Source organism: Mustelus asterias, chromosome 21, assembly GCF_964213995.1.
Source record: "Mustelus asterias chromosome 21, sMusAst1.hap1.1, whole genome shotgun sequence".
Lineage (NCBI taxonomy): Eukaryota > Metazoa > Chordata > Chondrichthyes > Carcharhiniformes > Triakidae > Mustelus > Mustelus asterias.
In genome coordinates, this window is record NC_135821.1 from 16,128,930 (window position 1) to 16,148,416 (window position 19,487).

General features: G+C 66.0%; 1 protein-coding gene across 3 annotated transcripts in view; it reads left to right on the forward strand.

Annotated features, from left to right (window-relative positions):
* Nucleotides 1-1,057: 1,057 nt before the first annotated feature.
* micall1a (MICAL-like 1a) overlaps nucleotides 1,058-19,487 on the forward strand; it is a 112,524-nt gene continuing 94,094 nt past the window's right edge. For 2 of the 3 annotated variants that reach the window (XR_013500401.1, XM_078237549.1), the window contains exon 1: nucleotides 1,080-1,243. Coding sequence is in view for 2 of the 3 variants with exons in the window: in XM_078237549.1 (XP_078093675.1) it covers nucleotides 1,104-1,243 (140 nt within the window). In the remaining variant the exon portion in view is untranslated. Of the gene's footprint in view, nucleotides 1,244-19,487 lie in introns of all 3 variants that reach the window. The other variant, XM_078237550.1, reaches the window with a different exon arrangement.

Below are 19,487 nucleotides of genomic sequence, written 5' to 3' on the forward strand. Positions count from 1 at the left end.
CCACATCATTGCTGCAATATTCCAGTGAAGCTCAACACAAACTGGAGGAACAGCATCTCATCTTCCGACACTTTACAACCTTCCGGTTTCAACATCGAATTCAACAACTTCAGATGATTAGCTCTACCCCATCTCCACCCCTTTGTTTTCATTTTATTTAATTTTTTACTGTTCTCTACCTTTTATTTCTTTATTGTCTTTCTTCATTTTTCTTCCCCCTACTTTATGCCCTCTTTCCTTACCTTTTCTCCCCTTTTTCCCCTTTCCCCCTTTTTTTCAATTTTTCCTCTCTCCCACCCATCTCTCCCCTCCCCCCACATCTTCATCTGTCACAGTTTACCCTCTGATTTCAGCTTCTCTGCCGTTTGGCCATTCACACCTTCTATTCTCTCGATGGGCTGCCATTAGCAGCTTTTCCCCTTGTTCTTGTGGCTATGACTCATCTTCCATTCCCTCACCCTGCAGTATAAATATCTCCCACTTTCTCTGCCTTTTAACTTTGACAAAGGGTCACCTGGACTCGAAACATCTGCTCTTTTCTCTCCTTTCAGATGCTGCCAGACCTGCTGAGATTTTCCAGCATTTTCTCTTTTGTTTCACCTACTGCAGTACCGGTAGTGACCAGAGAGGGAGACCCTACTGCAGTACCGGCGCTGGGCGCAGAGGGCGCTGTGGCTGCAATACCCGCATTGAGCGCAGAGGGCGCTGTCAATGCAATACCGGCATTAAATGCAAGGGGGCAGTGTTGTTGCAGTACCGGCACTGAGCGCAGGGAGCGCTGTGGGTGCACTACCGGCACTGAGCGCAGGGTGCGGTGTTACTGCAATACCGGCACTGATCACAGGGGATGCTGTGGGTGCAGTACCGGCACTGAGCGCAGGGAGCGGTGTCGCTGCAATACCGGCACTGAGCGCAGGGGGCGCTGTGGGTGCAGTACCGGCACTGAGCGCAGGGGGCGGTGTCGCTGCAATACCGGCACTGGGCGCAGGGGGCGCTGTGGGGGCAGTACCACGGGGCGGCCGGAGGGGGACGGTGCAGAGGGACAGGAAGTGGCGCCGGGACCGGAAGTGTCTGGACCGGAAGTGGCGGACAGAGCCGCTCCCATGGCGACCCGGGCGCTGCAGGAATGGGCCCGGCTCCGGGCGGCCGGGTACCCGGGGGTGGAGGTGAAGAACATGAGCTCCAGCTTCAGGGACGGACTGGCTTTCTGCGCCATCATCCACCGGCACCGACCCGACCTGATGTGAGTGTCCCAGAGACAGAGAGAGGGAGGGAGAGAGAGAGAGAGAGCGGGGAGGGGGAGAGAGAGCGGGGAGAGAGAGAGAGTGAGAGCGGGGAGGGGGAGAGAGAGCGGGGGGAGAGAGAGAGTGAGAGCGGGGAGGGGGAGAGAGAGCGGGGAGAGAGAGAGAGAGAGTGAGAGCGGGGAGGGGGAGTGAGAGCGGGGAGGGGGAGAGAGGGGGGAGGGGGAGAGAGAGTGAGAGCGGGGAGGGGGAGTGAGAGCGGGGAGGGGGAGTGAGAGCGGGGAGGGGGAGTGAGAGCGGGGAGGGGGAGTGAGAGCGGGGAGGGGGAGTGAGAGCGGGGAGGGGGAGTGAGAGCGGGGAGGGGAGTGAGAGCGGGGAGGGGGAGTGAGAGCGGGGAGGGGGAGTGAGAGCGGGGAGGGGGAGTGAGAGCGGGGGGAGGGAGAGAGGGGAGGGGGGGGAGGGGGGGAGAGAGAGGGAGGGGGGGAGAGAGAGAGAGCGGGGAGGGGAGAGAGAGAGAGAGCGGGGAGGGGGAGAGAGAGAGAGAGCGGGGAGGGGGAGAGAGAGAGAGCGCGGGGAGGGGGAGAGAGAGAGAGAGCGGGGAGGGGGAGAGAGAGAGAGAGCGGGGAGGGGGAGAGAGAGAGAGAGCGGGGAGGGGGAGAGAGAGAGAGAGCGGGGAGGGGGAGAGAGAGAGAGCGGGGAGGGGGAGAGAGAGAGAGAGCGGGGAGGGGGAGAGAGAGAGAGAGGCGGGGAGGGGGAGAGAGAGAGAGAGCGGGGAGGGGGAGAGAGAGAGAGAGCGGGGAGGGGGAGAGAGAGAGCGGGGAGGGGAGAGAGAGAGAGAGCGGGGAGGGGGAGAGAGAGAGAGAGCGGGGAGGGAGAGAGAGAGAGAGCGGGGAGGGAGAGAGAGAGAGCGGGGAGGGGGAGAGAGAGAGAGAGCGGGGAGGGGGAGAGAGAGAGAGAGCGGGGAGGGGGAGAGAGAGAGAGAGCGGGGAGGGGGAGAGAGAGAGAGAGCGGGGAGGGGGGAGAGAGAGAGAGAGCGGGGGAGGGGAGAGAGAGAGAGAGCGGGGAGGGGGAGAGAGAGAGAGAGCGGGGAGGGGGAGAGAGAGAGAGAGCGGGGAGGGGGAGAGAGAGAGAGAGCGGGGAGGGGGAAGAGAGAGAGAGAGCGGGGAGGGGGAGAGAGAGAGAGAGCGGGGAGGGGGAGAGAGAGAGAGAGCGGGGAGGGGGAGAGAGAGAGAGAGCGGGGAGGGGGAGAGAGAGAGAGAGCGGGAGGGGGAGAGAGAGAGAGAGCGGGGAGGGGGAGAGAGAGAGAGAGCGGGGAGGGGGAGAGAGAGAGAGAGCGGGGAGGGGGAGAGAGAGAGAGAGCGGGGAGGGGGAGAGAGAGAGAGAGCGGGGAGGGGGAGAGAGAGAGAGAGCGGGGAGGGGGAGAGAGAGAGAGAGCGGGGAGGGGGAGAGAGAGAGAGAGCGGGGAGGGGAGAGAGAGAGAGAGCGGGGAGGGGGAGAGAGAGAGAGAGCGGGGAGGGGGAGAGAGAGAGAGAGCGGGGAGGGGGAGAGAGAGAGAGAGAAGGGAGAGAGAGTGAGAGCGGGGAAGAGAGGAGTGAGAGCGGGGAGGGAGGGAGAATGAGAGCGGGGAGGGAGGGAGAGTGAGAGCAGGGAGGGAGAGAGAGAGAGAGCGGGGAGGGAGAGAGAGAGAGAGAGAGAGCGGGGAGAGAGAGAGAGCGAGGAGAGAGAGAGTGAGAGCGGGGAGGGAGGGAGAATGAGAGCGGGGAGGGAGGGAGAGTGAGAGCAGGGAGGGAGAGAGAGAGAGCGGGGAGGGAGAGAGAGAGAGAGAGAGAGCGGGGAGGGAGAGAGAGAGAGAGAGAGCGGGGAGGGAGAGAGAGAGAGAGAGAGAGAGAGAGCGGGGAGGGAGAGAGAGAGAGCGGGGAGGGAGAGAGAGAGAGCGGGGAGGGAGAGAGAGAGCGGGGAGGGGGAGGGAGAGAGAGAGCGGGGAGGGGGAGAGAGAGAGAGAGCGGGGAGGGGGAGAGAGAGAGAGAGCGGGGAGGGGGAGAGAGAGAGCGAGAAGGGAGAGAGAGTGAGAGCGGGGAGAGAGAGAGAGTGAGAGCGGGGAGGGAGGGAGAATGAGAGCGGGGAGGGAGGGAGAGTGAGAGCAGGGAGGGAGAGAGAGAGAGCGGGGAGGGAGAGAGAGAGAGAGAGAGAGCGGGGAGAGAGAGAGAGCGAGGAGAGAGAGAGTGAGAGCGGGGAGGGAGGGAGAATGAGAGCGGGGAGGGAGGGAGAGTGAGAGCAGGGAGGGAGAGAGAGAGAGAGAGAGCGGGGAGGGAGAGAGAGAGAGAGAGAGAGCGGGGAGGGAGAGAGAGAGAGAGAGAGCGGGGAGGGAGAGAGAGAGAGAGAGAGAGAGCGGGGAGGGAGAGAGAGAGAGCGGGGAGGGAGAGAGAGAGCGGGGAGGGAGAGAGAGCGGGGAGGGAGAGAGAGAGCGGGGAGGGAGTGAGAGAGCGGGGAGGGAGTGAGAGAGCGGGGAGGGAGTGAGAGAGCGGGGAGGGAGTGAGAGAGCGGGGAGGGAGAGAGAGAGCGGGGAGGGAGAGAGAGAGCGGGGAGGGAGAGAGAGAGCGGGGAGGGAGAGAGAGAGCGGGGAGGGAGAGAGAGAGCGGGGAGGGAGAGAGAGAGCGGGGAGGGAGAGAGAGCGGGGAGGGAGAGAGAGAGCGGGGAGGGAGAGAGAGAGCGGGGAGGGAGAGAGAGAGCGGGGAGGGAGAGAGAGAGCGGGGAGGGAGAGAGAGAGCGGGGAGGGAGAGAGAGAGCGGGGAGGGAGAGAGCGAGAGCGAGCGGGGAGGGAGAGAGCGAGAGCGAGCGGGGAGGGAGAGAGCGAGAGCGAGCGGGGAGGGAGAGAGCGGGGAGGGAGAGAGCGAGAGAGAGCGGGGAGGGAGAGAGCGAGAGAGAGCGGGGAGGGAGAGAGCGGGGAGGGAGAGAGCGAGAGAGAGCGGGGAGGGAGAGAGCGAGAGAGAGCGGGGAGGGAGAGAGCGAGAGAGAGCGGGGAGGGAGAGAGCGAGAGAGAGCGGGGAGGGAGAGAGCGAGAGAGAGCGGGGAGGGAGAGAGCGAGAGAGAGCGGGGAGGGAGAGAGCGAGAGAGAGCGAGAGAGAGCGGGGAGGGAGAGCGAGAGAGAGCGGGGAGGGAGAGAGCGAGAGAGAGCGGGGAGGGAGAGAGAGCGGGGAGGGAGAGAGCGAGAGAGAGCGGGGAGGGAGAGAGCGAGAGAGAGCGGGGAGGGAGAGAGCGAGAGAGAGCGGGGAGGGAGAGAGCGAGAGAGAGCGGGGAGGGAGAGAGCGAGAGAGAGCGGGGAGGGAGAGAGCGAGAGAGAGCGGGGAGGGAGAGAGCGAGAGAGAGCGGGGAGGGAGAGAGCGAGAGAGAGCGGGGAGGGAGAGAGAGGGAGAGAGCGAGAGAGAGCGGGGAGGGAGAGAGCGAGAGAGAGCGGGAGGGAGAGAGCGAGAGAGAGCGGGGAGGGAGAGCGAGAGAGCGGGGAGGGAGAGAGCGAGAGAGAGCGGGGAGGGAGAGAGCGAGAGAGAGCGGGGAGGGAGAGAGCGAGAGAGAGCGGGGAGGGAGAGAGCGAGAGAGAGCGGGGAGGGAGAGAGCGAGAGAGAGCGGGGAGGGAGAGAGCGAGAGAGAGCGGGGAGGGAGAGAGCGAGAGAGAGCGGGGAGGGAGAGAGCGGGGAGGGAGAGAGCGAGAGAGCGCGGGGAGGGAGAGAGAGAGCGGAGAGGGAGAGAGCGGGGAGGGAGAGGGAGAGAGCGGGGAGGGAGAGAGAGAGAAAGCGGGGAGGGAGAGAGAGAGAGAGGCGGGGAGGGAGAGAGAGAGAGCGGGGAGGGAGAGAGAGAGTGCGGGGAGGGAGAGAGAGAGAGAGCGGGGAGGGAGAGAGAGAGAGAGCGGGGAGGGAGAGAGAGAGAGAGCGGGGAGGGAGAGAGAGAGAGAGCGGGGAGGGAGAGAGAGAGAGAGCGGGGAGGGAGAGAGAGAGAGAGCGGGGAGGGAGAGAGAGAGCGGGGAGGGAGAGAGAGAGAGAGCGGGGAGGGAGAGAGAGAGAGAGCGGGGAGGGAGAGAGAGAGAGAGCGGGGAGGGAGAGAGAGAGAGAGCGGGGAGGGAGAGAGAGAGAGAGCGGGGAGGGAGAGAGAGAGAGAGCGGGGAGGCAGAGAGAGAGAGCGGGGAGGCAGAGAGAGAGAGCGGGGGAGGGAGAGAGAGAGAGAGCGGGGAGGGAGAGAGAGAGTGCGGGGAGGGAGAGAGCGAGAGAGAGCGGGGAGGGAGAGAGCGAGAGAGAGCGGGGAGGGAGAGAGAGCGCGGGGAGGGAGAGGGAGAGAGAGCGGGGAGGGAGAGGGAGAGAGAGCGGGGAGGGAGAGAGAGAGAGAGAGCGGGGAGGCAGAGAGAGAGAGAGAGCGGGGAGGGAGAGAGAGAGAGAGCGGGGAGGGAGAGAGAGAGTGCGGGGAGGGAGAGAGCGAGAGAGAGCGGGGAGGGAGAGAGCGAGAGAGAGCGGGGAGGGAGAGAGAGCGCGGGGAGGGAGAGAGAGAGCGGGGAGGGAGAGGAGAGAGAGCGGGGAGGGAGAGAGAGAGAGCGGGGAGAGAGAGAGAGAGCGGGGAGGGAGAGAGAGAGAGTGCGGGGAGGGAGAGAGAGAGAGAGCGGGGAGGGAGAGAGAGAGAGCGGGGAGGGAGAGAGAGAGAGCGGGGAGGGAGAGAGAGAGAGCGGGGAGGCAGAGAGAGAGAGAGCGGGGAGGGAGAGAGAGAGCGGGGAGGGAGAGAGAGAGAGAGCGGGGAGGGGAGAGAGAGAGAGAGCGGGGGGGAGAGAGAGAGAGAGCGGGGAGGGAGAGAGAGAGTGCGGGGAGGGAGAGAGAGAGAGAGCGGGGAGGGAGAGAGAGAGAGAGCGGGGAGGGAGAGAGAGAGAGCGGGGAGGCAGAGAGAGAGAGCGGGGAGGGAGAGAGAGAGAGAGCGGGGAGGGAGAGAGAGAGAGAGCGGGGAGGGAGAGAGAGAGAGCGGGGAGGGAGAGAGAGAGAGAGCGGGGAGGGAGAGAGAGAGCGGGGAGGGAGAGAGAGCGGGGAGGGAGAGAGAGCGGGGAGGGAGAGAGAGCGGGGAGGCAGAGAGAGAGAGAGCGGGGAGGGAGAGAGAGAGAGAGCGGGGAGGGAGAGAGAGAGAGAGAGAGCGGGGAGGGAGAGAGAGAGAGAGAGCGGGGAGGGAGAGAGAGCGGGGAGGGTGAGAGAGCGGGGAGGGAGAGAGAGAGCGGGGAGGGAGAGAGAGAGAGCGGGGAGGGAGAGAGAGAGAGAGCGGGGAGGGAGAGAGAGAGAGCGGGGAGGGAGAGAGAGAGAGAGCGGGGAGGGAGAGAGAGAGAGAGAGCGGGGAGGGAGAGAGAGAGAGCGGGGAGAGAGAGAGAGCGGGGAGGGAGAGAGAGAGAGAGCGGGGAGGGAGAGAGAGAGAGAGACGGGGAGGGAGAGAGAGAGAGAGAGCGGGGAGGGAGAGAGAGAGAGAGAGCGGGGAGGGAGAGAGAGAGAGAGAGAGCGGGGAGGGAGAGAGAGAGAGCGGGGAGGGAGAGAGAGAGCGGGGAGGGAGAGAGAGAGAGAGAGAGCGGGGAGGGAGAGAGAGAGAGCGGGGAGGGAGAGAGAGAGAGAGAGCGGGGAGGGAGAGAGAGAGAGAGCGGGGAGGGGGAGAGAGAGAGAGCGGGGAGGGAGAGAGAGAGCGGGGAGGGAGAGAGCGAGAGAGAGCGGGGAGGGAGGGAAAGAGAGAGAGAGAGCGGGGAGGGAGGGAGAGAGAGAGAGAGAGCAATGAGGGAGGGAGAGAGAGAGAGAGAGCAATGAGGGAGAGAGATAGAGAGCGGGGGGGGAGAGAGCGGGGAGGGAGAGCGAGCGGGGAGGGAGAGAGAGAGAGAGCAGGTTGGGGGGGAGTGAGAGAGCGGGGAGGGAGCGGAGTGGGAGGGAGCGAGGGAGCGGAGTGGGAGAGAGCGGGGAGGGAGAGAGCCAGAGAGAGCGAGAGAGAGCGGGGAGGGAGTGAGCGGTGAGGGAGAGAGCGAGAGAGAGCGGGGAGGGAGAGAGCGAGCGAGAGCGGGGAGGGAGAGAGCCAGAGAGAGCGGGGAGGGAGAGAGCCAGAGAGAGCGGGGAGGGAGAGAGCCAGAGAGAGCGGGGAGGGAGAGAGCCAGAGAGAGCCAGAGAGAGCGGGGAGGGAGAGAGCGAGAGAGAGCGGGGAGGGAGGGAACCAGAGAGAGCGGGGAGGGAGAGAGCCAGAGAGAGCGGGGAGGGGAGAGAGCCAGAGAGAGCGGGGAGGGAGAGAGCCAGAGAGAGCGGGGAGGGAGAGAGCCAGAGAGAGCGGGGAGGGAGAGAGCCAGAGAGAGCGGGGAGGGAGAGAGCCAGAGAGAGCGGGGAGGGAGAGAGCCAGAGAGAGCGGGGAGGGAGAGAGCCAGAGAGAGCGGGGAGGGAGAGAGCCAGAGAGAGCGGGGAGGGAGAGAGCCAGAGAGAGCGGGGAGGGAGAGAGCCAGAGAGAGCGGGGAGGGAGAGAGCCAGAGAGAGCGGGGAGGGAGAGAGCCAGAGAGAGCGGGGAGGGAGAGAGCCAGAGAGAGCGGGGAGGGGGAGAGCCAGAGAGAGCGGGGAGGGGGAGAGCCAGAGAGAGCGGGGAGGGTGAGAGAGAGAGAGAGAGAGCGGGGAGGGTGAGAGAGAGAGAGAGAGCGGGGAGGGAGAGAGAGAGAGCGGGGAGGGAACGAGAGAGAGCGGGGAGGGAGAGAGAGAGAGCGGGGAGGGAGAGAGAGAGGGAGAGCTGGGAGGGTGAGAGGGAGAGAGCGGGGAGGGAGAGAGCGGGGAGGGAGGGAGAGAGCGAGAGACAGCGGGGAGGGAGAGAGAGAGTGCGGGGAGGGTGAGAGCGAGAGAGAGAGAGAGAGCGGGGAGGGTGAGAGCGAGAGAGAGAGAGCGGGGAGGGTGAGAGAGGGAGAGCTTGGAGGGTGAGAGAGAGAGAGCGGGGAGGGAGAGAGCGCGGAGGGAGAGAGCGAGAGACTGCGGGGAGGGAGAGAGCGAGAGACTGCGGGGAGGGAGAGAGTGCGGGAAGGGAGGGAGAGAGAGAGAGCGGGAAGGGAGGGAGAGAGAGAGAGAGCGGGAAGGGAGGGAGAGAGAGAGAGAGCGGGGAGGGAGGGAGAGAGAGCGGGGAGGGAGGGAGAGAGAGAGGGGAGGGAGGGAGAGAGAGAGAGCGGGGAGGGAGAGAGAGAGAGAGCGGGGAGAGAGAGAGAGAGAGAGAGCGGGGAGGGAGAGAGAGAGAGAGCGGGGAGGGAGAGAGAGAGAGCGGGGAGGGAGAGAGAGAGCGGGGAGGGAGAGAGCGAGAGAGAGCGGGGAGGGAGAGAGCGAGAGAGAGCGGGGAGGGAGAGAGCGAGAGAGAGCGGGGAGGGAGAGAGCGAGAGAGAGCGGGGAGGGAGAGAGCGAGAGAGAGCGGGGAGGGAGAGAGCGAGAGAGAGCGGGGAGGGAGAGAGCGAGAGAGAGCGGGGAGGGAGAGAGCGAGAGAGAGCGGGGAGGGAGAGAGCGAGAGAGAGCGGGGAGGGAGAGAGCGAGAGAGAGCGGGGAGGGAGAGAGCGAGAGAGAGCGGGGAGGGAGAGAGCGAGAGAGAGCGGGGAGGGGGAGAGCGAGAGAGAGCGGGGAGGGGGAGAGCGAGAGAGAGCGGGGAGGGAGAGAGCGGGGAGGGAGAGAGCGAGAGAGAGCGGGGAGGGCGAGAGCGAGAGAGAGCGGGGAGGGAGAGAGCGAGAGAGAGCGGGGAGGGAGAGAGCAGGGAGGGGGGGAGGGAGAGCGGGGAGGGAGGGAGCGGAGTGGGAAGGAGCGAGAGAGCGGGGAGGGAGAGAGCGGTGAGGGAGAGAGCGGGGAGGGAGAGAGCGGGGAGGGAGAGAGCGAGAGCGCGGGGAGGGAGAAAGCGAGAGCGCGGGGAGGGAGAGAGAGAGAGAGCGGGGAGGGAGAGGGAGAGAGAGCGGGGAGGGATGGAGAGAGCGGGGAGGGAGAGAGAGAGAGCGGGGAGGGAGAGAGCGGGGAGGGAGAGAGCCAGAGAGAGCGGGGAGGGAGAGAGCGGGGAGGGAGAGAGCGAGAGAGAGCGGGGAGGGAGAGAGCCAGAGAGAGCGGGGAGGGAGAGAGCGAGAGAGAGCGGGGAGGGAGAGAGCCAGAGAGAGCGGGGAGGGAGAGAGCCAGAGAGAGCGGGGAGGGAGAGAGCCGGAGAGAGCGGGGAGGGAGAGAGCCAGAGAGAGCGGGGAGGGAGAGAGCCAGAGAGAGCGGGGAGGGAGAGAGCCAGAGAGAGCGGGGAGGGAGAGAGCCAGAGAGAGCGGGGAGGGAGAGAGCCGGAGAGAGCGAGAGCGCGGGGAGGGTGAGAGCGAGAGAGAGAGCGGGGATGGAGAGAGAGAGAGAGCGGGGATGGAGAGAGAGAGAGAGAGAGCGGGGAGGGTGAGAGAGGGAGAGCTGGGAGGGTGAGAGAGAGAGAGCGGGGAGGGAGAGAGCGAGAGAGAGCGGGGAGGGAGAGAGCGAGAGAGAGCGGGTAGGGAGAGAACGAGAGAGAGCGGGGAGGGAGAGAGCGAGAGAGAGCGGGGAGGGAGAGAGCGAGAGAGAGCGGGGAGGGAGAGAGCGAGAGAGAGCGGGAAGGGAGAGAGCGAGAGAGAGCGGGGAGGGAGAGAGCGAGAGAGAGCGGGGAGGGCGAGAGCGAGAGAGAGCGGGGAGGGAGAGAGCAGGGAGGGGGGGAGGGAGAGCAGGGAGGGAGCGGAGTGGGAAGGAGCGAGAGAGCGGGGAGGGAGAGAGCGAGAGAGAGCGGGGAGGGAGAGAGCGGGGAGGGAGAGAGCGGGGAGGGAGAGAGCGGGGAGGGAGGGAGAGAGCGAGAGAGCGGGGGAGGGAGAGAGAGAGAGAGAGCGGCGAGGGAGAGAGCCAGAGAGAGCGGGGAGGGAGAGAGCCAGAGAGAGCGGGGAGGGAGAGAGCGAGAGAGAGCGGGGAGGGAGAGAGCCAGAGAGAGCGGGGAGGGAGAGAGCCAGAGAGAGCGGGGAGGGAGAGAGCGGGGAGGGAGAGAGCGGGAGGGAGAGAGCCGGAGAGAGCGGGGAGGGAGGGAGCCAGAGAGAGCGGGGAGGGAGAGAGCCAGAGAGAGCGGGGAGGGAGAGAGCCAGAGAGAGCGGGGAGGGAGAGAGCCAGAGAGAGCGGGGAGGGAGAGAGCCAGAGAGAGCGGGGAGGGAGAGAGCCGGAGAGAGCGAGAGCGCGGGGAGGGTGAGAGCGAGAGAGAGAGCGGGGATGGAGAGAGAGAGAGAGAGAGCGCGGGATGGAGAGAGAGAGAGAGAGAGCGGGGAGGGTGAGAGAGGGAGAGCTGGGAGGGTGAGAGAGAGAGAGCGGGGAGGGAGAGAGCGAGAGACAGCGGGGAGGGAGAGCGCGAGAGACAGCGGGGAGGGAGAGCGCGAGAGAGAGCGGGGAGGGAGAGAGAGCGGGCAGGGTGAGAGGGGGAGAGCTGGGAGGGAGAGAGCGAGAGGGAGCGGGGAGGGAGAGAGCGAGACAGAGCGGGGAGGGAGAGAGCGAGAGAGAGCGGGGAGGGAAAGAGCGGGGAGGGATAGAGTGAGAGAGAGCGGGGAGGGAGAGAGCGGGAGAGAGCGGGGTGGGAGAGCCAGAGAGAGCGGGGAGGGAGAGTGCCAGAGAGAGCGGGGAGGGAGAGTGCCAGAGAGAGCGGGGAGGGAGAGAGCGAGAGAGACCGGGGAAGGAGGGAGAGAGAGAGAGAGAGAGCGGTGAGGGAGAGAGAGCGGTGAGGGAGAGAGAGCGGTGAGGGAGAGAGAGCGGTGAGGGAGAGAGAGCGGGCAGGGAGAGAGAGCGGGCAGGGAGAGAGAGAGCGGGGAGGGAGAGAGGGAGCGGGGAGGGAGAGAGAGAGAGGGAGCGGGGACGGAGAGAGAGAGAGAGAGCGGGGCGGGAGAGAGAGAGCGGGGTGGGAGAGAGAGAGAGAGCGGGGAGGGAGGGAGAGAGAGGGGAGGGTGAGAGAGAGCGGGGAGGGAGGGTGAGAGAGAGCGGGGAGGGAGGGTGAGAGAGAGCGGGGAGGAAGGGTGAGAGAGAGCGGGGAGGGAGGGTGAGAGAGAGCGGGGAGGGAGGGTGAGAGAGAGCGGGGAGGGAGGGTGAGAGAGAGCGGGGAGGGTGAGAGAGAGCGGGGAGGGAGAGAGAGAGCGGGGAGGGAGAGAGAGAGCGGGGAGGGAGAGAGAGAGCGGGGAGGGAGAGAGAGAGAGCGGGGAGAGTGCGAGAGAGAGCGGGGAGGGAGAGAGAGAGCGCCAGAGAGAGAGCGGGGAGGGAGAGAGAGAGAGAGCGGGGAGGGAGAGTGCGAGAGAGAGCGGAGAGGGAGAGTGCGAGAGAGAGCGGGGAGGGAGAGTGCGAGAGAGAGCGGGGAGAGAGAGAGCGGGGAGGGAGAGAGCGAGAGAGAGCGGGGAGGGAGAGAGCGAGAGAGAGCGGTGAGGGAGAGAGCGAGAGAGAGCGGTGAGGGAGAGAGCGAGAGAGAGCGGTGAGGGAGAGAGCGAGAGAGCGGGGAGGGAGAGAGCGAGAGCGCGGGGAGGGAGAGAGAGAGTGAGAGAGCGGGGAGGGAGAGAGAGAGAGCGGAGAGGGAGAGAGAGAGCGGGGAGGGAGAGAGCGGGGCGGGAGAGAGCCAGAGAGAGCGGGGAGGGAGAGAGCCAGAGAGAGCGGGGAGGGAGAGAGCCAGAGAGAGCGGGGAGGGAGAGAGCCAGAGAGAGCGGGGAGGGAGAGAGCCAGGGAGAGCGGGGAGGGAGAGAGCCAGAGAGAGCGGGGAGGGAGAGAGCCAGAGAGAGCGGGGAGGGAGAGAGCGAGAGAGAGCGGGGAGGGAGAGAGCGAGAGAGAGCGGGGAGGGAGAGAGCGAGAGAGAGCGGGGAGGGAGAGAGCGAGAGAGAGCGGGTAGGGTGAGAACGAGAGAGAGCGGGGAGGGAGAGAGCGAGAGAGAGCGGGGAGGGAGAGAGCGGGGAGGGAGAGAGCGAGAGAGAGCGGGGAGGGAGAGAGCGAGAGAGAGCGGGAAGGGAGAGAGCGAGAGAGAGCGGGGAGGGAGAGAGCGAGAGAGAGCGGGGAGGGCGAGAGCGAGAGAGAGCGGGGAGGGAGAGAGCGGGGAGGGAGGGAGCGGAGTGGGAAGGAGCGAGAGAGCGGGGAGGGAGAGAGCGAGAGAGAGCGGTGAGGGAGAGAGCGGGGAGGGAGAGAGCGAGAGCGGGGAGGGAGAGAGCGAGAGCGCGGGGAGGGAGAGAGAGCGAGAGCGGGGAGAGAGAGAGAGAGAGCGGAGAGGGAGAGAGAGCGGGAGGGAGGGAGAGGGAGAGAGAGCGGGAGGGAGGGAGAGGGAGAGAGAGCGGGGAGGGAGGGAGAGAGCGAGAGAGCGGGGAGGGAGAGAGAGAGAGAGAGCGGGGAGGGAGAGAGCCAGAGAGAGCGGGGAGGGAGAGAGCCAGAGAGAGTGGGGAGGGAGAGAGCGAGAGAGAGCGGGGAGGGAGAGAGCCAGAGAGAGCGGGGAGGGAGAGAGCGAGAGAGAGCGGGGAGGGAGAGAGCCAGAGAGAGCGGGGAGGGAGAGAGCCGGAGAGAGCGGGGAGGGAGGGAGCCAGAGAGAGCGGGGAGGGAGAGAGCCAGAGAGAGCGGGGAGGGAGAGAGCCAGAGAGAGCGGGGAGGGAGAGAGCCAGAGAGAGCGGGGAGGGAGAGAGCCAGAGAGAGCGGGGAGGGAGAGAGCCGGAGAGAGCGAGAGCGCGGGGAGGGTGAGAGCGAGAGAGAGAGCGGGGATGGAGAGAGAGAGAGAGAGCGGGGAGGGTGAGATAGAGAGAGCGGGGAGGGTGAGAGAGGGAGAGCTGGGAGGGTGAGAGAGAGAGAGCGGGGAGGGAGAGAGCGAGAGACAGCGGGGAGGGAGAGCGCGAGAGACAGCGGGGAGGGAGAGCGCGAGAGAGAGCGGGCAGGGTGAGAGGGGGAGAGCTGGGAGGGAGAGAGCGAGAGGGAGCGGGGAGGGAGAGAGCGAGACAGAGCGGGGAGGGAGAGAGCGAGAGAGCGGGGAGGGAGAGAGCGAGAGAGAGCGGGGAGGGATAGAGTGAGAGAGAGCGGGGAGGGAGACTAGCGGGAGAGAGCGGGGTGGGAGAGCCAGAGAGAGCGGGGAGGGAGAGAGCGGGGAGGGAGAGTGCCAGAGAGAGCGGGGAGGGAGAGAGCGAGAGAGACCGGGGAAGGAGGGAGAGAGAGAGAGAGAGCGGTGAGGGAGAGAGAGCGGTGAGGGAGAGAGAGCGGTGAGGGAGAGAGAGCGGGCAGGGAGAGAGAGCGGGCAGGGAGAGAGAGAGAGAGTGGGGAGGGAGAGAGAGAGAGAGAGTGGGGAGGGAGAGAGAGAGAGGGAGCGGGGAGGGAGAGAGAGAGGGAGCGGGGAGGGAGAGAGAGAGGGAGCGGGGAGGGAGAGAGAGAGGGAGCGGGGACGGAGAGAGAGAGAGAGAGCGGGAGGGAGAGAGAGAGAGAGCGGGGAGGGAGGGAGAGAGAGGGGAGGGTGAGAGAGAGCGGGGAGGGAGGGTGAGAGAGAGCGGGGAGGGAGGGTGAGAGAGAGCGGGGAGGGAGGGTGAGAGAGAGCGGGGAGGGAGGGTGAGAGAGAGCGGGGAGGGAGGGAGAGAGAGAGCGGGGAGGGAGAGAGAGAGCGGGGAGGGAGAGAGAGAGCGGGGAGGGAGAGAGAGAGCGGGAAGGGAGAGAGAGAGCGCCAGAGAGAGAGCGGGGAGGGAGAGAGAGAGAGCGGGGAGGGAGAGAGAGAGAGGGGGGAGGGAGAGAGAGAGAGAGAGAGAGCGGAGAGGGAGAGTGCGAGAGAGAGCGGGGAGGGAGAGAGAGAGCGCCAGAGAGAGAGCGGGGAGGGAGAGAGAGAGAGCGGGGAGGGAGAGAGAGAGAGAGCGGGGAGGGAGAGTGCGAGAGAGAGCGGGGAGGGAGAGTGCGAGAGAGAGCGGGGAGGGAGAGTGCGAGAGAGAGCGGGGAGGGAGAGTGCGAGAGAGAGCGGGGAGGGAGAGTGCGAGAGAGAGCGGGGAGGGAGAGTGCGAGAGAGAGCGGGGAGGGAGAGTGCGAGAGAGCGGGGAGGGAGAGAGCGAGAGAGAGCGGGGAGGGAGAGAGCGAGAGAGAGCGGGGAGGGAGAGAGAGAGAGCGGGGAGGGAGAGAGCGAGAGAGAGCGGGGAGGGAGAGAGCGAGAGAGAGCGGGGAGGGAGAGAGCGAGAGAGAGCGGGGAGGGAGAGAGCGAGAGAGAGCGGTGAGGGAGAGAGCGAGAGAGAGCGGGGTGGGAGAGAGCGAGAGGGAGCGGGGAGGGATAGAGCGAGAGGGAGCGGGGCGGGTGCGAGCGAGAGAGAGCGGGAAGGGAGGGAGAGAGAGAGAGCGGGGAGAGAGAGAGAGCGGGGAGAGAGAGAGAGCGGGGAGGGAGAGAGAGCGGGGAGGGAGAGAGAGCGGGGAGGGAGAGAGAGAGCGGGGAGGGAGAGAGAGAGCGGGGAGGGAGAGAGAGAGCGGGGAGGGAGAGAGAGAGCGGGGAGGGAGAGAGAGCGGGGAGGGAGAGAGAGCGGGGAGGGAGAGAGAGCGGGGAGGGAGAGAGAGCGGGGAGGGAGAGAGAGCGGGGAGGGAGAGAGAGCGGGGAGGGAGAGAGAGCGGGGAGGGAGAGAGAGCGGAGGGAGAGAGCGAGAGACAGCGGGGAGGGAGAGAGCGATAGAGAGCGGGGAGGGAGAGAGTGCGGAGGGAGAGAGCGAGAGACAGCGGGGAGGGAGAGCGCGAGAGAGAGCGGGGAGGGCGAGAGCGAGAGAGAAGGGGGAGGGAGAGAGAGAGAGAGCGGGGAGGGAGAGAGAGAGAGCGGGGAGGGAGAGAGCGAGAGAGAGCGGGGAGGGAGAGAGCGAGAGAGAGCGGGGAGGGAGAGAGCGAGAGAGAGCAGGGAGGGGGGGAGGGAGAGCGGGTAGGGAGGGAGCAGAGTGGGAGGGAGCGAGAGAGCGGGGAGGGAGAGAGCCAGAGAGAGCGGGGAGGGAGAGAGCCAGAGAGAGCGGGGACGGAGAGAGCGGGAGAGAGCGAGAGAGAGCGGTGAGGGAGAGAGCGAGAGAGAGCGGTGAGGGAGAGAGCGAGAGAGCGGGGAGGGAGAGAGCGAGAGCGCGGGGAGGGAGAGAGCGAGAGAGAGAGCGGGGAGGGAGAGAGAGAGAGAGAGAGCGGAGAGGGAGAGAGAGAGCGGGGCGGGAGAGAGCCAGAGAGAGCGGGGCGGGAGAGAGCCAGCGAGAGCGGGGAGGGAGAGAGCCAGAGAGAGCGGGGTGGGAGAGAGCCAGAGAGAGCGGGGAGGGAGGGAGCCAGAGAGAGCGGGGAGGGAGAGAGTCAGAGAGAGCGGGGAGGGAGAGAGCCAGAGAGAGCGGGGAGGGAGAGAGCCAGAGAGAGCGGGGAGGGAGAGAGCGGGGAGGGAGAGTGCCAGAGAGAGCGGGGAGGGAGAGAGCCAGAGAGAGCGGGGAGGGAGAGAGCCAGAGAGAGCGGGGAGGGAGAGAGCCAGAGAGAGCGGGGAGGGAGAGAGCCAGAGAGAGCGGGGAGGGAGAGAGCCAGAGAGAGCGGGGAGGGAGAGAGCCAGAGAGAGCGGGGAGGGAGAGAGCCAGAGAGAGCGGGGAGGGAGAGAGCCAGAGAGAGCGGGGAGGGAGAGAGCCAGAGAGAGGGGGGAGGGAGAGAGCCAGAGAGAGCGGGGAGGGAGAGAGCCAGAGAGAGCGGGGAGGGAGAGAGCCAGAGAGAGCGGGGAGGGAGAGAGCCAGAGAGAGCGGGGAGGGAGAGAGCCAGAGAGAGCGGGGAGGGAGAGAGCCAGAGAGAGCGGGGAGGGAGAGAGCCAGAGAGAGCGGGGAGGGAGAGAGCCAGAGAGAGCGGGGAGGGAGAGAGCCAGAGAGAGCGGGGAGGGAGAGAGCCAGAGAGAGCGGGGAGGGAGAGAGCCAGAGAGAGCGGGGAGGGAGAGAGCCAGAGAGAGCGGGGAGGGAGAGAGCCAGAGAGAGCGGGGAGGGAGAGAGCCAGAGAGAGCGGGGAGGGAGAGAGCCAGAGAGAGCGGGGAGGGAGAGAGCCAGAGAGAGCGGGGAGGGAGAGAGCCAGAGAGAGCGGGGAGGGAGAGAGCCAGAGAGAGCGGGGAGGGAGAGAGCCAGAGAGAGCCGGGAGGGAGAGAGCCAGAGAGAGCGGGGAGGGAGAGAGCCAGAGAGAGCGGGGAGGGAGAGAGCCAGAGAGAGCGGGGAGGGAGAGAGCCAGAGAGAGCGAGGAGGGAGAGAGCCAGAGAGAGCGGGGAGGGAGAGAGCCAGAGAGAGCGGGGAGGGAGAGAGCCAGAGAGAGCGGGGAGGGAGAGAGCCAGAGAGAGCGGGGAGGGAGAGAGCCAGAGAGAGCGGGGAGGGAGAGAGCCAGAGAGAGCGGGGAGGGGGAGAGCCAGAGAGAGCGGGGAGGGGGAGAGCCAGAGAGAGCGGGGAGGGAGAGAGCCAGAGAGAGCGGGGAGGGAGAGAGCCAGAGAGAGCGAGGAGGGAGAGAGCCAGAGAGAGCGGGGAGGGAGAGAGCCAGAGAGAGCGGGGAGGGGGAGAGCCAGAGAGAGCGGGGAGGGGGAGAGCCAGAGAGAGCGGGGAGGGGGAGAGCCAGAGAGAGCGGGGAGGGGGAGAGCGGGGAGGGAGAGAGCGAGGGAGAGAGCGAGAGAGAGCGGGGAGGGAGAGAGCGAGAGAGAGCGGGGAGGGATAGAGCGAGAGAGCGGGGAGGGAGAGTGCCAGAGAGAGCGGGGAGGGAGAGTGCCAGAGAGAGCGGGGAGGGAGAGTGCCAGAGAGAGCGGGGAGGGAGGGAGAGAGAGAGCAGGGAAGGAGGGAGCGAGAGAGAGAGAGCGGGGAGGGAGAGACCGAGAGAGAGCGGGGAGGGAGAGAGCGAGAGAGAGCGGGGAGGGAGAGAGCGAGAGAGAGCGGGGAGGGAGAGAGCGAGAGAGAGCGGGGAGGGAGAGAGCAAGAGAGAGCGGGGAGGGAGAGAGCGAGAGAGAGCGGGGAGAGAGAGAGCGGGGAGGGAGAGAGCGAGAGAGAGCGGGGCGGGAGAGAGAGAGCGGGGAGGGAGAGAGAGAGAGCGGGGAGGGAGGGAGAGAGAGCGGGGAGGGAGGGAGAGAGAGCGGGGAGGTTGAGGGAGAGAGCGGGGAGGTTGAGAGAGAGAGCGGGGAGGTTGAGAGAGAGAGCGGGGAGGGAGAGAGAGAGGGCGGGGAGGGAGAGGGAGAGAGCGGGGAGGGAGAGAGAGAGAGCGGGGAGGGAGAGAGAGAGAGCGGGGAGGGAGAGAGAGAGAGCGGGGAGGGAGAGAGAGAGAGCGGGGAGGGAGAGAGAGAGAGCGGGGAGGGAGAGAGAGAGAGCGGGGAGGGAGAGAGAGAGAGCGGGGAGGGAGAGAGAGAGAGCGGGGAGGGAGAGAGAGAGAGCGGGGAGGGAGAGAGAGAGAGCGGGGAGGGAGAGAGAGAGCGGGGAGGGAGAGAGAGAGAGCGGGGAGGGAGAGAGAGAGAGCGGGGAGGGAGAGAGAGAGAGCGGAGAGGGAGAGAGAGAGAGCGGGGAGGGAGAGAGAGAGAGCGGGGAGGGAGAGAGAGAGAGCGGGGAGGGAGAGAGAGAGAGCGGGGAGGGAGAGAGAGAGAGCGGGTAGGGAGAGAGAGAGAGCGGGTAGGAAGAGAGAGAGAGCGGGTAGGGAGAGAGAGAGAGCGGGTAGGGAGAGAGAGAGAGCGGGTCGGGAGAGAGAGAGCGGGTAGGGAGAGAGAGAGAGCGCGGGAGAGAGAGAGAGAGAGCGGGGAGGGAGAGAGAGAGAGCGGGGAGGGAAAGAGAGAGCGAGCGGGGAGGGGGAGAGCGAGAGAGAGCGTGGAGGGAGAGAGCGAGAGAGAGCGGTGAGGGCGAGAGCGGGAGAGAGCGAGCGAGAGCGGTGAGGGAGAGAGCGAGAGAGAGCGGGTAGGGAGAGAGAGAGAGCGGGTAGGGAGAGAGCAGGGAGGGAGAGAGCGAGGGCGAGGGAGAGCGGGGAGGGAGGGAGCGGAGTCGGAGAGAGCGAGAGAGCGGGGTGGGAGAGCCAGAGAGAGCGGGGAGGGAGAGAGAGTGAGAGAGCGGGAAGGGAGAGAGAGAGCGGGGAGGGAGGGGAGGGAGAGAGCGAGAGAGCGGGGAGGGAGAGAGCGGGGAGGGAGGGAGCGAGAGAGCGGGGAGGGAGAGAACGGGGAGTGAGAGAGCGAGAGAGCGGGGAGTGAGAGAGCGAGAGAGCAGGGAGGGAGAGAGCGGGGAAGGAGAGAGAGAGCGGGGGGGAGGGGGAGGGAGGGAGTGAGAGATAGCGGGGGGGAGAGAGCGAGAGAGAGCGGGGGGGGGAGAGAGAGAGAGAGCGGGGAGGGAGGGAGCGAGAGAGAGCGTGGGGGAGAGAGAGAGAGCGGGGAGGGAGGGAGCGAGAGATAGCGGGGAGGGAGAGAGAGCAAGGGGAAGCAGGGGAGGGAGGGAGAGAGAGCAGAATGGGAGGTGGGGAGGGAGTGTGAAGTGAGGGACCTGCGGTTCAGCTTTGACAGAGGGTCACCTGGACTTGAAACGTCAGCTCTTTTCTCTCCTCACAGGTGCTGCCAGACCTGCTGAGATTTTCCAGCGTTTTCTCTTTTGGTTTCAGATTCCAGCATCCACCGGAATTTGCTTTTATCTTTTGACGCTTTATCAAATCTGGCGTGATTGTTGATAGATGAGGGACAGTGGGAGGAAGAATTTGTCATCAGGTCTTGCTTCCCAGAACTGTCCTTGGGAAAGAATCGAGAGTGTTCTGGACCATCCAAGGCTTGGAGGCAGTTACAACATTTCAATTAGATTGTGCATCCGGAAGGAATCCTGAAAAACTGACCTTTGAAACCTGGGACAAATTCAGGCTCGTGATGGGGTGAGAGAGAGAGAGCGGGGAGGGAGGGGGAGATAGAGGGAGATGTGAGGCTCCGGGAGAATCACAGGCAGGTTAGTGTTGGGCAGGCCTGCCTCCCTCACATCTCAATTACAGCACCAGAGGGTTAACATTGAACCATTCCAATAATCTGCGATTGAAACTGTTAAAGAGAGGGAGATCAATGATTCCAATAGAGTTCCCTCAGCAGACTGGATAGAACGCTCTCTGCACACAACCAACTGTGGATCACTATAGAATCCTTATAGTGCAGAAGGAGGCCATTCGACCCATCGAATCTGCACTGACCACAATCCCACCCAGGCGCCATCCCTGTAGCCCCGCGTATTTACCCTAGCTAGTCTCCCTGGCACTCGAGGGCAATTTAGCACGGCCAATCCACCTAATCTGCTCATCTTTGAACTGTGGAAGGAAA